This window comes from Salmo salar, chromosome ssa12 (assembly GCF_905237065.1).
Source record: "Salmo salar chromosome ssa12, Ssal_v3.1, whole genome shotgun sequence".
Classification (NCBI taxonomy): Eukaryota; Metazoa; Chordata; class Actinopteri; order Salmoniformes; family Salmonidae; genus Salmo; species Salmo salar.
The window spans coordinates 97,749,599-97,765,922 of NC_059453.1; the positions used below are offsets into that span (position 1 = coordinate 97,749,599).

At 45.8% G+C, this 16,324-nt stretch overlaps 1 protein-coding gene across 1 annotated transcript in view; it reads left to right on the forward strand.

Annotated features, from left to right (window-relative positions):
• Positions 1-4,952: 4,952 nt before the first annotated feature.
• LOC123725578 (transcription cofactor vestigial-like protein 4) overlaps positions 4,953-16,324 on the forward strand; it is a 70,454-nt gene continuing 59,082 nt past the window's right edge. Inside the window, exons 1-2 of the mRNA XM_045691971.1 lie at positions 4,953-5,233; positions 5,914-5,990. Coding sequence (XP_045547927.1) covers positions 5,927-5,990 — 64 coding nt within the window. The 5' untranslated portion in view covers positions 4,953-5,233; positions 5,914-5,926. The remainder of the gene's footprint in view (positions 5,234-5,913; positions 5,991-16,324) is intronic.

A 16,324-nucleotide genomic window follows, 5' to 3' on the forward strand; every position in this document is an offset into this window, starting at 1 on the left:
GTGGGTGGACAGTTCGAAGCGGAAAGGCTGGAGAAGGAAGACACCTGGATCAGTACCTTTCTGCCCTGATAAAATAACTACTGATTCACTTCTGTACCAACCGTCTATAACCCTGTTGTCTCCCTGGGATCATTACTCCATCTATAACCCTGTTGTCCCCCTCCCTGGGATCATTACTCCATCTATAACCCTGTTGTCCCCCTGGGATCATTACTCCGTCTATAACCCTGTTGTCTCCCTGGGATCATTACTCCGTCTATAACCCTGTTGTCCCCCTGGGATCATTACTCCATCTATAACCCTGTTGTCTCCCTGGGATCATATCTCCATCTATAACCCTGTTGTCTCCCTGGGATCATTACTCCATCTATAACCCTGTTGTCCCCCTGGGATCATTACTCCGTCTATAACCCTGTTGTCCCCCTGGGATCATTACTCCATCTATAACCCTGTTGTCTCCCTGGGATCATTACTCCATCTATAACCCTGTTGTCCCCCTGGGATCATTACTCCATCTATAACCCTGTTGTCCCCCTGGGATCATTACTCCATCTATAACCCTGTTGTCCCCCTGGGATCATTACTCCATCTATAACCCTGTTGTCCCCCTGGGATCATTACTCCATCTATAACCCTGTTGTCCCCCTCCCTGGGATCATTACTCCATCTATAACCCTGTTGTCCCCCTGGGATCATTACTCCATCTATAACCCTGTTGTCCCCCTGGGATCATTACTCCATCTATAACCCTGTTGTCCCCCTGGGATCATTACTCCATCTATAACCCTGTTGTCCCCCTGGGATCATTACTCCATCTATAACACTGTTGTCCCTGAGATCATTACTCCATCTATAACCCTGTTGTCCCCCTGGGATCATTACTCCATCTATAACCCTGTTGTCCCCTGGGATCATTACTCCATCTATAACCCTGTTGTCTCCCTGGGATCATTACTCCATCTATAACCCTGTTGTCCCCCTGGGATCATTACTCCATCTATAACCCTGTTGTCCCCCTGGGATCATTACTCCATCTATAACCCTGTTGTCCCCCTCCCTGGGATCATTACTCCATCTATAACCCTGTTGTCCCCCTCCCTGGGATCATTACTCCATCTATAACCCTGTTGTCCCCCTGGGATCATTACTCCATCTATAACCCTGTTGTCCCCCTGGGATCATTACTCCATCTATAACCCTGTTGTCCCCCTGGGATCATTACTCCGTCTATAACCCTGTTGTCCCCCTCCCTGGGATCATTACTCCATCTATAACCCTGTTGTCCCCCTGGGATCATTACTCCATCTATAACCCTGTTGTCCCCCTCCCTGGGATCATTACTCCATCTATAACCCTGTTGTCTCCCTGGGATCATTACTCCATCTATAACCCTGTTGTCCCCCTGGGATCATTACTCCATCTATAACCCTGTTGTCCCCCCTGGGATCATTACTCCATCTATAACCCTGTTGTTCCCTGGGATCATTACTCCATCTATAACCCTGTTGTCCCCCTGGGATCATTACTCCATCTATAACCCTGTTGTCCCCCTGGGATCATTACTCCATCTATAACCCTGTTGTCCCCCTGGGATCATTACTCCATCTATAACCCTGTTGTCCCCCTCCCTGGGATCATTACTCCATCTATAACCCTGTTGTCCCCCTGGGATCATTACTCCATCTATAACCCTGTTGTCCCCCTGGGATCATTACTCCATCTATAACCCTGTTGTCCCCCTGGGATCATTACTCCATCTATAACCCTGTTGTCCCCCTCCCTGGGATCATTACTCCATCTATAACCCTGTTGTCCCCCTGGGATCATTACTCCATCTATAACCCTGTTGTCTCCCTGGGATCATATCTCCATCTATAACCCTGTTGTCCCCCTGGGATCATTACTCCATCTATAACCCTGTTGTCTCCCTGGGATCATTACTCCATCTATAACCCTGTTGTCCCCCTGGGATCATTACTCCATCTATAACCCTGTTGTCCCCTGGGATCATTACTCCATCTATAACCCTGTTGTCCCCCTGGGATCATATCTCCATCTATAACCCTGTTGTCCCTGGGATCATTACTCCATCTATAACCCTGTTGTCCCCCTCCCTGGGATCATTACTCCATCTATAACCCTGTTGTCCCCCTGGGATCATTACTCCATCTATAACCCTGTTGTCCCCCTGGGATCATTACTCCATCTATAACCCTGTTGTCCCTGGGATCATTACTCCATCTATAACCCTGTTGTCCCCCTGGGATCATTACTCCATCTATAACACTGTTGTCCCTGAGATCATTACTCCATCTATAACCCTGTTGTCCCCTGGGATCATTACTCCATCTATAACCCTGTTGTCTCCCTGGGATCATTACTCCATCTATAACCCTGTTGTCCCCCTGGGATCATTACTCCATCTATAACCCTGTTGTCCCCCTCCCTGGGATCATTACTCCATCTATAACCCTGTTGTCCCCTCCCTGGGATCATTACTCCATCTATAACCCTGTTGTCCCCCCTGGGATCATTACTCCATCTATAACCCTGTTGTCCCCCTGGGATCATTACTCCATCTATAACCCTGTTGTCCCCTGGGATCATTACTCCATCTATAACCCTGTTGTCCCCCTGAGATCATATCTCCATCTATAACCCTGTTGTCCCACTGGGATCATTACTCCATCTATAACCCTGTTGTCCCCCTGGGATCATATCTCCATCTATAACCCTGTTGTCCCCTGGGATCATTACTCCATCTATAACCCTGTTGTCCCCCTGGGATCATTACTCCATCTATAACCCTGTTGTCTCCCTGGGATCATTACTCCATCTATAACCCTGTTGTCCCCCCCCCCCCTGGGATCATTACTCCATCTATAACCCTGTTGTCCCCCTGGGATCATTACTCCATCTATAACCCTGTTGTCCCTGGGATCATTACTCCATCTATAACCCTGTTGTCTCCCTGGGATCATATCTCCATCTATAACCCTGTTGTCCCCCTCCCTGGGATCATTACTCCATCTATAACCCTGTTGTCCCTGGGATCATTACTCCATCTGTTGTCCCCCTGGGATTATATCTCTATCTATAACCCTCTATAAGCCTTATAGTGTGATCAGCATAACATAACTTCTTCCTGGGTAATTATGTGTGAAACACATCTCACTGGCCTAGAAATGCCTTGGACATGATGAAAACAAGCCCAGGGTGAAATTCCTCTTTATATATATATATATATTTTTAAGAAGCATTTCATGATCTGACATTTTGGGTTTTAATTGTAAGCCTTTACGTGACCGCAGCGTAAATGAGCCGGTACAAACAAAGACCCTAGGAATGCCCATCACTAACTGTGGAACCAATCATTAAGGTGTTTTTGTTTGACTCATGCGAATGTCACCAAAGACATGACTGAAACAGGAAACAACTTTGCAGCGATTCACATACTACACTGAACAACAATTATAAACGCAACGTGTAAAGTGTTGGTCCCATGGTTCATGAGCTGAAATAAATGATGACAAATTTGTTTACATCTCTGTTAGTGAGCATTTTTTCTCCTTTGCCAAGATAATCCATCCACCTGACAGGTGTTGGATATCAAGAAGATGATTAAACAGCATGATCATTACACAGGTGCACCTTGTGCTGGAGACAAAAGGTCACTCTAAAAGGTGTAGTTTTGTCACACAACACAATGCCACAGAGGTCTCAAGTTTTGAGGGAGCGTGCAATTGGCATGCTGACTGCAGGAATGTTCACCAGAGCTGTTGCCAGATAATTGGTATGGACAGGTATAAGTTACGGACAACGAACACAATGTGCGTTTTATCGATGGCAATTTGAATGTACAGAGATACAGTGATGAGATCCTGAGGCCCATTGTCGTGCCGTTCATCTGCCGCCATCACCTCATGTTTCAGCACGGTCGTGTCGCAAGGGTATGTACACAATTCCTGGAAGCTGAAAATGTCCCAGTTCTTCCATGGCCTGCGTACTCACCAGACATGTCACCCATTGAGCATGTTTGGGATGCTCTGGATCGACGTGTACGACAGACAGCGCATTCCAGTTCCCTCCAATATCCAGAAACAGATGCATAGCTGTATTCCCAGTAATATGAAAACTCTAGATTAGAGCCTAAAGTAACTCAGTAAAATGTATTAAATTGTTGCATGTTGCGTTTATATTTGTTTCTATATATGTTTTGATCATGACAGTTTACAATCTAAGGTAACACCAAGTAATTTAGTCTCCTCAACATGTATGCATTTGTTCAGTAGAGCAGGCTATCTCTCACTAACTGATTGTACACACAGATATATTTTCAGTTTGTGAGTGTGATATGAGGGTTGGACATGTGTTTATTTTGACATTATAAAGATGTTTTTTTTTATATATAAACAGTTGCAACACTGCCTTGTTGACGTTTGATTAAGATCCCTATTAACCGACGACAATGGCGACAGCTAGTCTTACTGGGGTCCGACAGATTACGAAAAAAGACATTACAGACAAAATACTTTACAATTATTAACATACATTTAAAACTGTAACATGTAGTGTGTGTGTGTACATCTATCAGCTACACCATACATGTCAGTATATCCACACAACCAGTAGGTCACATGGAGGAGAGGCGCTGTGCCGTGAAGTGTTGCTTTATCTGGTTTTTGAAACCATAATTCCGATCTGAGCTTTTTCTGTTGGAAAAACAATATCAGTGTCCGGATTTTCACTCCTCGACTTTCATCTCTAAATTCGGCTGCACAGCCTTTACCGCTCAAACTCCCAAAAGATTCCCCTTGTTTTTCTCTCTCGGTGTAATAAATAACCGCGTCAGGATTAAACTGTAAACAACGTCCCACTTCTCTCTGACTTCACCCTACCTGCAAAGGATGTGATGCAATGTGGTTGTGATAATGTATGCTGATATCATTTCGTGGAGCAGCACCAATGAGAAGTCTCCACTTTCACCACCTGCTAGGAAGAGAATTCTATCGTTCCGGACATTCTTCAGCCTTCGTTATTAACAACCAACTTCCCTCAAACATCACTGACACATTGTTACCGAACTGGCATCGGACACGAAACAATTCAGCTGATTCGTTTCGTTTTTTTTTCTGTGGATTTGAAGTTTCACCAGGATTCTTCATCAAGAATTGTTATCGGCGCGAATAGACTTGCTGAAGGTTTTCAAAGTGGCGCACTAAGAAGGAAGGTGGTATGTACACTGTAGCGACTGGGCTACTGTCCTACTCCGGTTTATTTTGGACGGTTGAAACATTTTGTAGCAACCTCGCATGCATGCTTGTGTTGCGTGACAGTTGTTGGGATTTGGATTACGTTGCTGCAATCTACTTTCAGTTGTAAAATAAACGTTTTCCGACGTTAAATGAATTGTGACTAATGATTTCCTGATTGGGCGACTGACCACAGTACCAATATTTATTTGTATAACTAAATCGACGTTGAAGAAGCTGCAAAAATAAGTCTTACACTTTATGTAGCCTATAAAGTATTGGCACAAATGTATAAAAACTGACCCTCCTGTGTTTATTAGTGCCATGGGAATTACTCCATTTCCTATGATCGACTTTAACTTTAACTTCCTTTAGTCCCTACTGTGACCTTCTCCCAGGGTAGTTGAGGAACTCCGTTCTCTGATCTGGACGGAGTTGTGTAAGGCAGCTCCAAAATGCAGGTGTTTCAGCCGAGCTCAGTGCTTTCTGTTGTGGTGGGGCAACCAGCAGAAAATACAGAGCTTAGGGGTTGGTAATGTTCCGTCACTGCCAAATCTAAGGGTAGAGCTCGAAAATTAATAAGCATGCAGTCAGATTTCTTTATGGTCCTTAAAGATAGAAAATTGCAGCAATGTAAATCAATCTGATCTTTCTTCTTCAGGTTGTTGTTAAGAATGGAAACGCCCTTGGATGTACTGTCAAGAGCTGCGTCGTTAGTGTATGCGGATGATGAGAAACGTAAGTTAGCCCTGACTCCCTGGCCCTGACTCCCTAGCCCTAGCCCTGACTCCCTGGCCCTAGCCCTGACTCCCTGGCTGTGACTCCCTGGCCCTAGCCCTGACTCCCTGGCCCTGACTCCTTGGCCCTAGCCCTGACTCCCTGGCCCTAGCCCTGAATCCCTAGCCCTGACTCCCTGGCCCTAGCCCTGACTCCCTGGCCCTGACTCCCTGGCCCTGACTCCCTGGCCCTAGCCCTGACTCCCTAGCCCTGACTCCCTGGCCCTAGCCCTGACTCCCTAGCCCTGACTCCCTGGCCCTAGCCCTGACTCCCTGGCCCAAGCCCTGACTCCCTGGCCCAAGCCCTGACTCCCTGGCCCTGACTCCCTGGCTCTAGCTGGAAAATACATAAATGTGACTCTCTTGAAGACAACATATAAGGGCTGTTTTCTTAAAGAAGTTAAATCCGCTTCATGTTTTGGATTCCTTGCCCGATACCAATGAATACCGCAATACTGGTATTGTCCTGGCCCTACCTGTTACCCCTAGCCTACCTTAGCCCTACCCTAACCTTTCACCTACCCTAACCTTTACCCCACCCTACCTTGGCCCTACCCTAGCCATACCTTTCTCCTAGCCTCTAGACCTACCCTGGCCTTACCCCTACCCTTCTCCCTACCATAACCTTCTACTACCCTAGCCCTACCATGGCCTTAACCCAACCCTAGCCCAACCCTGGCCTTATCCCTATCCTGGCCTTACCCATACCCTTATCCTGTCCTACCCCGGCCTTATCCCTACCCTTTCTATCCTACCCTACCCTACCCTGGCCTTATCCCAACCCTTCTCCTACCCTGGCCTTATCCCTACCCTTCTCCTACCCTGGCCTTATCCCTACCCTTCTCCAACCCTACCCTGGCCTCTCTCCCTACCCTTCTCCAACCCTACCCTGGCCTCTCTCCCTACCCTTCTCCAACCCTACCCTGGCCTTATCCCTAGCCTTCTCCAACCCTACCCTGGCCTTATCCCTACCCTTCTCCAACCCTACTGGCCTTCACCCTACCCTGGCCTTATCCCTACCCTTCTCCAACCCTACCCTGGCCTTATCCCTACCCTTCTCCTACCCTACCCTGGCCTTATCCCTACCCTTCTTCAACCCAACCCTGGCCTCATCCCTACCCTTCTCCAACCCTACCCTGGCCTTATCCCTACCATTCTCTACCCTGGCCACCCCACCCTTCTCCAACCATACCCTGGCCTTACCCCTACCCTTCTCCAACCCTACCCTGGCCTTATCCCTACCCTTCTCCAACCCTACCCTGGCCTTATCCCTACCCTTCTACTACCCTACCCTGGCCTTACCCCTACCCTTCTCCAACCCTACCCTGGCCTTACTCTACCCTACCCTGGCCTTACCCCTACCCTTCTCCAACCCTACCCTGGCCTTACTCTACCCTACCCTGGCCTGGCCTTAACTCTACCCTTCTCCTACCCTACCCTGGCCTTAACCCTACCCTTCTCCTACCCTACCCTGGCCTTAACCCTACCCCCCTCCTACCCTACCCTGGCCTTAACCCTACCCTTCTCCTACCCTACCCTGGCCTTAACCCTACCCTTCTCCTACCCTACCCTGGTCTTAATCCTACCCTTCTCCTACCCTACCCTGGCCTTAACCCTACCCTTCTCCTACCCTACCCTACCCTGGCCTTAACTCTACCCTTCTCCTACCCTACCCTGGCCTTAACCCTACCCTTCTCCTACCCTACCCTGGCCTTAACCCTACCCCCCTCCTACCCTACCCTGGCCTTAACCCTACCCTTCTCCTACCCTACCCTGGCCTTAACCCTACCCTTCTCCTACCCTACCCTGGTCTTAACCCTACCCTTCTCCTACCCTACCCTGGCCTTAACCCTACCCTTCTCCTACCCTACCCTACCCTGGCCTTAACTCTACCCTTCTCCTACCCTACCCTGGCCTTAACCCTACCCCCTCCTACCCTACCCTGGCCTTAACCCTACCCTTCTCCTACCCTACCCTGGCCTTAACCCTACCCTTCTCCTACCCTACCCTGGCCTTAACCCTACCCTTCTCCTACCCTAGCCCTTGGGCCTACAGTCACTCCTCATGGCTTTCTCAACACATAATCAAGCTTTAATTCTGTCTGGTTGAAAATTCCTTCTTATATTAAGCAGCAGAAAATCCTTCTCAGCGGGGATGCAGTCTGGCTAGACTGAGTTAGGAGACGGGCAGTCTGGCTAGACTGAGTTAGGAGATGGGCAGTCTGGCTAGACTGAGTTAGGAGATGGGCAGTCTGGCTAGACTGAGTTAGGAGACGGGCAGTCTGGCTAGACTGAGTTAGGAGACGGGCAGTCTGGCTAGACTGAGTTAGGAGATGGGCAGTCTGGCTAGACTGAGTTAGGAGGACAGACGGGGCAGTCTGGCTAGACTGAGTTAGGAGGACAGACGGGGCAGTCTGGCTAGACTGAGTTAGGAGGACAGACGGGCCTGTCTGGCTAGACTGAGTTAGGAGATGGGCAGTCTGGCTAGACTGAGTTAGGAGATGGGCAGTCTGGCTAGACTGAGTTAGGAGGACAGACGGGGCAGTCTGGCTAGACTGAGTTAGGAGAACAGACGGGGCAGTCTGGCTAGACTGAGTTAGGAGACGGGCAGTCTGGCTAGACTGAGTTAGGAGACGGGCAGTCTGGCTAGACTGAGTTAGGAGACGGGCAGTCTGGCTAGACTGAGTTAGGAGACGGGCAGTCTGGCTAGACTGAGTTAGGAGATGGGCAGTCTGGCTAGACTGAGTTAGGAGGACGGACGGGGCAGTCTGGCTAGACTGAGTTAGGAGGACAGACGGGGCAGTCTGGCTAGACTGAGTTAGGAGGACAGACACTCCCAGCAGGGAGAATATGCTGTTCTTTCTTTCAGAAGTGTTATAATTGAGCTGCTGAAATTAGAGTTGTTTATTTTTTTGCTTTAATTGTATTAACCTCTGCAAGGGGGTTGGTCTGTGTTTCATTTACATTTTAAGGGCTTTACTGGCAATGGAAACATATATATTAACATAGCCAAAGCAAGTGAACTAGATAATACAATAAATATGGGCTAACAGTAAACGTTACACTCACAAAAGTTCCAAAAGGATAAAGACATTTCAAATGTCTTTTTATGTCCATGTACAGTATTGTAACGATGTGCAAAAAGGGAAAATAAATAAGCAATAATATTATGCTGGGTTGTGTTTGTTCTTCACTGGTTGTGTTTTTTTGTTGTGGCAACAGGTCACACATTTTTGCCGCTGTGATGGCACACTGGTATTTAACCCAATAAATAAGGGAGTTTATCAAAATTATAATTCTTACACAAAGAATTCACAATTTTTGGATATCTTGTGTAATCTGAGGGAAATATGTGTCTCTAATATGGTCATATATTTGGTAGGAGGTTAAGAAGTGCAGCTCAGTTTCCACCTCATTTTGTAGGCAGTGTTCTCTTGCTAGTTGCAACTTGCTAGTTGTTCTGTGTGGAGAGACTGGTGTCTATGGAAGGCTTCAGGGGCCCATATTCACAAAGATTATTGGAGTAGGAGTGCTGATGTCGGACCAGTTCGGCCTTTTAGCTCATAATGAATAAGACGGGTGGGACCTGATCCTAGAACAGCACTACCACTCAGACTCTTTGTGAATAGGTATCCTTGTCTTCAGTGGTAAGTGTTTTTATCTGTCAGCTCAGGCCTGGCATCATGTAGCTCGTTTTCCACATCCTGTGTTGAGCGTCTGCCATACCATGTTATTCTCTCTGATATGTCCACTGAGCATTGTAGTGTATCGCTGAGCCACTATTCTGGCCTTCAAAAATAAACTTAAAATTAAGGCCAAAAGCCTTAAGGTGTTGGTTTTACATTTTAACAATAAATACGCTTTTTATTTGATTCCATGGTCCTCCAAGAGTTTCTGAATGTCCCCTCTACTTATTTCAGTTGTCTCCTCAGTTCAGAGAGAGAGGTCCTGTAGCAGCAGTGATTCCGTCCCTCATGTCCCCTGCTCTCTACAATACCATGTGTCTCTCTGGGTCCGTCCGTCATGTCCCCCTGCTCTCTACAATACCATGTGTCTCTCTGGGTCTGTCCCTCATGTCCCCATGCTCTCTACAATACCATGTGTCTCTCTGGGTCTGTCCCTCATGTCCCCCTGCTCTCTACAATACCATGTGTCTCTCTGGGTCTGTCCCTCATGTCCCCCTGCTCTCTACAATACCATGTGTCTCTCTGGGTCTGTCCCTCATGTCCCCCTGCTCTCTACAATACCATGTGTCTCTCTGGGTCTGTCCCTCATGTCCCCCTGCTCTCTACAATACCATGTGTCTCTCTGGGTCTGTCCCTCATGTCCCCCTGCTCTCTACAATACCATGTGTCTCTCTGGGTCCGTCCCTCATGGCAGCCTATTCCGTAGGGGTCCTGGTCAAAAGTAGGGCTCTGTATAGGGCTTCTTTTGGGACGTAGCCTCTGTGAACTGCCTACTCATGTCTCCTGTATTGATGGTGCTGAGGGCACCACTCTGGTCTTCCCATGTCTCCTGTATTGATGGTGCTGAGGGCACCACTCTGGTCTTCCCATGTCTCCTGTATTGATGGTGCTGAGGGCACCACTCTGGTCTTCTCATGTCTCCTGTATTGATGGTGCTGAGGGCACCACTCTGGTCTTCCCATGTCTCCTGTATTGATGGTGCTGAGGGCACCACTCTGGTCTTCTCATGTCTCCTGTATTGATGGTGCTGAGGGCACCACTCTGGTCTTCTCATGTCTCCTGTATTGATGGTGCTGAGGGCACCACTCTGGTCTTCTCATGTCTCCTGTATTGATGGTGCTGAGGGCACCACTCTGGTCTTCTCATGTCTCCTGTATTGATGGTGCTGAGGGCACCACTCTGGTCTTCCCATGTCTCCTGTATTGATGGTGGTGAGGGCACCACTCTGGTCTTCTCAGTGGTGAGGGCACCACTCTGGTCTTCTCATGTCTCCTGCTGGGGTTTTATTTTTTTCCCTGGGCTGTTGTCACTGGCTGATGTTGTGTGTAGTCTGTCTGTCCCAACACAATGCAGACAACCTGTTTCCACAATAGACTCAGCCCCACGGCCCAACAACCAAGGCACTGGAAGATCCGCCCCCTTGTTTGCATTTAGGAATCTTGGAATGCTCCCGTTTGCAACGACATTCGAGAGGGAGAGGCTCCCAGGCTGAGCTACACTAAACTACGCTGAACTGCTACACAACAGGGCTACACTATACTGGTAGACTATACTGTAATACACTATGCTATGCTACAGTACACTGCTATACTATAATACGGTACACTATATTATACTCTTCTACACTGTGCTATACTGCTACGCTATGCTATACTGCTGTACTGCTACACTGTGCTATACTGCTACGCTATGCTATCCTGCTATACTGCTACACTGTCCTATACTGCTATGCTATGCTATACTGCTACACTGTGCTATACTGCTACACTGTGCTATACTGCTACACTGTGCTATACTGCGATGTACTGCTATACTGCTACACTGTGCTATACTGCTACACTGTGCTGTGCTGCTACACTGTGCTGTGCTGCTACACTGTGCTGTGCTGCTACACTGTGCTGTACTGCTGCACTGTGCTATACTGCTACGCTGTGCTATACTGCTATACTGTGTTGTACTGCTACACTGTGCTACACTGCTACACTGTGCTATACTGCTACACTGTGATGTACTGCTACACTATGCTATACTGTGCTATACTGCTATCCTGCTATACTGTGCTATACTGCTGTACTGCTACACTGCTATACTGTGCTATACTGCTATACTCTGCTATACTGCTACACTGCTACACTGCTATACTGCTATACTGCTACACTGCTATACTATGCTATACTGCTATCCTGCTATACTGTGCTATACTGCTATACTGTGCTATACTGCGCTATTCTGCTACACTGTGCTATACTGCTATCCTGCTATACTGTGCTATACTGTGCTATACTGCTGTACTGCTACACTGTGCTATCCTGCTACACTGTGCTATAGTGCTATACTGTGCTATAGTGCTATACTGCTACACTGTGCTCTACTGCTATCCTGCTATATTGCTATACTGTGCTATACTGCTATACTGTGCTGTACTGCTACACTGTGCTGTACTGCTACACTGTGCTGTACTGCTACAGCTACACTGTGCTGTACTGCTACACTGTGCTGTACTGCTACACTGCGCTATACTGCTATACTGTACTATCCTGCTTCACTGTGCTGTACTGCTGTACTGCTACACTGCGCTGTACTGCTACACTATGCTATACTGCTACACTATGCTATCCTGCTACACTATGCTATCCTGCTATATTGTTATACTGTGCTATACTGTGGACTGCTACACTGTGCTGTACTGCTATACTGCTACACTGTGATATACTGCTACACTGTGCTACACTGCTATCCTGCTATATTGCTATACTGCTGTACTGCTACACTATGCTATACTGTGCTATACTGCTACACTGCTATACTGTGCTATCCTGCTACACTGTGCTATACCGCTGTACTGCTAAACTGCTATACTGTGCTATTCTGCTACACTATGCTATCCTGCTATACTGCTATATTGCTATACTGTGCTATACTGCTGTACTGCTACACTGTGCTGTACTGCTATACTGCTACACTGTGCTATACTGCTACACTGTGCTATACTGCTACACTGTGCTATCCTGCTATACTGTGCTATCCTGCTGTACTGCTGCACTGTGCTGTACTGCTACACTGTGCTGTACTGCTACACTGTGCTGTACTGCTACACTGTGCTGTACTGCTACACTGCTTTCCTGCTATACTGTGCTATACTGCTACACCTTGCTATACTGCTACACTGCTGTACTGTCCTATACTGCTACAATATGCTATACTGTTACACTGTGCTATACTGCTATCCTTCTATACTGCTATACTGCTATACTGCTACACTGTGCTATACTGCTATACTGCTACACTGTGCTATACTGCTACACTCTGCTATAATGCTACACTGCTAAACTGTCCTATACTGTTACACTGTGCTATACTGCTATCCTGCTATTCTGCTATACTGTGCTATACTGCGCTATACTGCTATACTGCTACACTGTGCTATACTGCTACACTGTGCTATACTGCTACACTGTGCTATACTGCTACTCTGCTACACTGTGCTATACTGCTATACTGCTACTCTGCTATACTACTACACTGTGCTATACTGCTACACTGTGCTATACTGCTATTCTGCTATACTGTGTTGTACTGCTACACTGCTACACTGTGCTATACTGCTACACTATACTACTCTACACTGCTATACTGCTACACTGTTACACTGTGCTATACTGTTACACTATGCTACACTACTACACTATACTACACTCGTACACTATACAATGCTACACAACTACGCTACAGTAGTATACTATGCTACACTATAATACTCTGAAACTGTTACACTACGCTACACTGTTACACTGCAGTACCAGTCAAACATTTGGATACACCTACTAATTCAGGGGTTTTTCTTTTCTTTATCAAAACTGTGAAATAACACTTATGGGATCATGTAGTAACCAACAAAGTGTTAAACAAATCAAAATATGTTTTATATTTGTTATTCTTTATAGCTGTGATTTATTTAGAATTCAAGGCACACTTAACCATCATGGCTACCATAACATTCTGCAGCGATACGACATCCCATCTGGTTTGGGCTTAGTGGGACTATCATTTGTTTTTCAACAGGACAATGACCCAACACACCTCCAGGCTGTGTAAGGGCTATTTTACCAAGAAGGAGAGTGATGGAGAGCTGCATCAGATGACCTGGCCTCCACAAACACCCAACGTCATCCAAATTGATGGTTTGGAATAAGTTGGACCGCAATGAAGGAAAAGCAGCCACCAAGTGCTCAGCATATGTGGGAACTCCCTCAAGACTGTTGGAAAACCATTCCAGGTGAAGCTGGTTGAGAGAATGCCAAGAGTGTATAAAGCTGTCATCAAGGCAAAGGGTGGCTACTTTGAAGAATCTCAAATATAAAATATATTTTGGTTTAACACTTTTTTTGCTTACTACATGATTCCATATGTGTTATTTCATAGTTTTGATGTCTTCACTTTTATTCTACAATGTAGAAAATAGTAGAAATAAAGAAAAACCCTTGAATGAGTAAGTGTGTCCAAACTTTTGACTGGTACTGTATGCTACACTGTTATGCTACACTGCTACACGGTTATGCTACACTGCTACACTGTTATGCGACACTGTTAAGCAACAATGCTACATTGTTATGCTACACTGTTATGCTACACTGCTACACTGTTATGCTACTCTGCTACACTGTTATGCTACACTGTTATGCTACACTGCTACACGTTCTGCTACACTGTTATGCTACACTGCTACACTTCTGCTACACTGTTATGCAACACTGCTACATTGTTATGCTACACACTGTTATGCTACACTGCTACACTGTTATGCGACACTGCTACACTTTTATGCTACACTGCTACACTGTTATGCTACACTGTAATGCTACACTGTTATGCAACACTGCTACATTGTTATGCTGCACTGTTATGCTACACTGCTACACTGTTATGCAACACTGTTATGCAACACTGTTATACAACACTGTTATGCTACACTGCTACACTGCTACATTGTTATGCTACACTGTTATGCTACACTGTTATGCTACACTGCTACACTGTTATGCTACACTGTTATGCAACACTGCTACACTGTTATGCTACACTGTTACACTGTTATGCTACACTGCTGCTACATTGCTACACTGTTACATTGCTACACTGCTACATTGCTACACTGCTAATTGCTACACTGCTATGCTACATTGCTACACTGTTACATTGCTACACTGTTACATTGCTACACTGTTACATTGCTACACTGTTACATTGCTACACTGTTACATTGCTACACTGTTATGCTACACTGCACTAACTGGATCAGTCAGGCTACTGTCACTATTCCCTATAAGTAAACCCATGTGCACAAAAGAAAACGGCATATGTTTTAAAACACAGGAACTTGTATTGTATGATCAGCTTTTACAGTGAGGTTGTTGTATGTGTGCTGGAATCCCCCAATGTTTCTCTGTTATCAACTGCGCCATTGAGATTGTATTGTGGAGGGTTATAGTAGGACAGTGATCTCAGACCCTGCTGTAGCCAGGCTTTTATCCTTTGTGTGTTTTTGTTCTGGACCATCTAGAGCAGGTTTTAACCTGGAAAAATGTGTAGCAGTGGGTCAAAGGGTTAGGGGAGGGGGGTTGGGGGGTCCCCGCCCCAGATAATTTTTATGTAGATGGCCTGAGAAGAAGTTATGGTAACTTTTTTTTATAAGTACATTCTACTCTTAAATGAATGAAAATAAAATTATGCTGTCAACATCTAAAATAATATAATGTCCATCTCCAGAAAATAGACCAATAACATATTGGTAAAATTATTTTTACATATTGGATCATACATATATGCTATGCATGGCCCATTATTATCAGGTATGCTATTAGCAATACGCATGATCACCTGTAGCCCAACTAATAACAGGCAACCCCAGGTCTATTTATTCAGTTTCTATCTGCATTTACCCTATTGAGCTAATCATTGGCTAGATCCCAAATGTAATATTTTAACTAGTTTGCATCATGTTGAGGATTTTTTGTGTCCCTATAAACACATTTGAATATGTTTTTAAATATCAGTATAAGTTTTAATGTTATGTGGACAAGTACAGTGAAATGCCTTTCTTGAAAGCTCAAAACCCAACAATGCATGAATCAATGTAGTACTAAAAATAACAGGGTATGAACAAAAAACACAAGGGAAATAACTAAGAAATAAGTAGGCCTACCTTTTTAGGGTTACTTGGGGTAAAATGCCATCCAGGGCAACACACATTTCTCACAGAAACCAATAAGTCTCTTTTTCCTTTTCTTTTTTTTTGGAAGCAGTGTGTTTTATCCCGAATTTACCCTACAACTGACACGTTACATTTAGCCCCACTCTCCCCTATTCATTCATAGGGAACTGAAAGTGCTTAACAATGCAGCTGCTAAAAACTCTGGGTTTAAAATGGTGCAGTTTGCGCATATTTAGGAGTTAAATAAAGTAGCAATGTAAAGCTGGGATCCCTCTCTGTTTAACAACGCCCATTTAAAACAGCTTTTCCCCCGCAGTTTCATTATGAATTGTTGTGCGTGGACTGCTTGTCAGAATGCAGGTTTCCTTCCCTCTGGCATAGATCAACGACGAGCCGACTA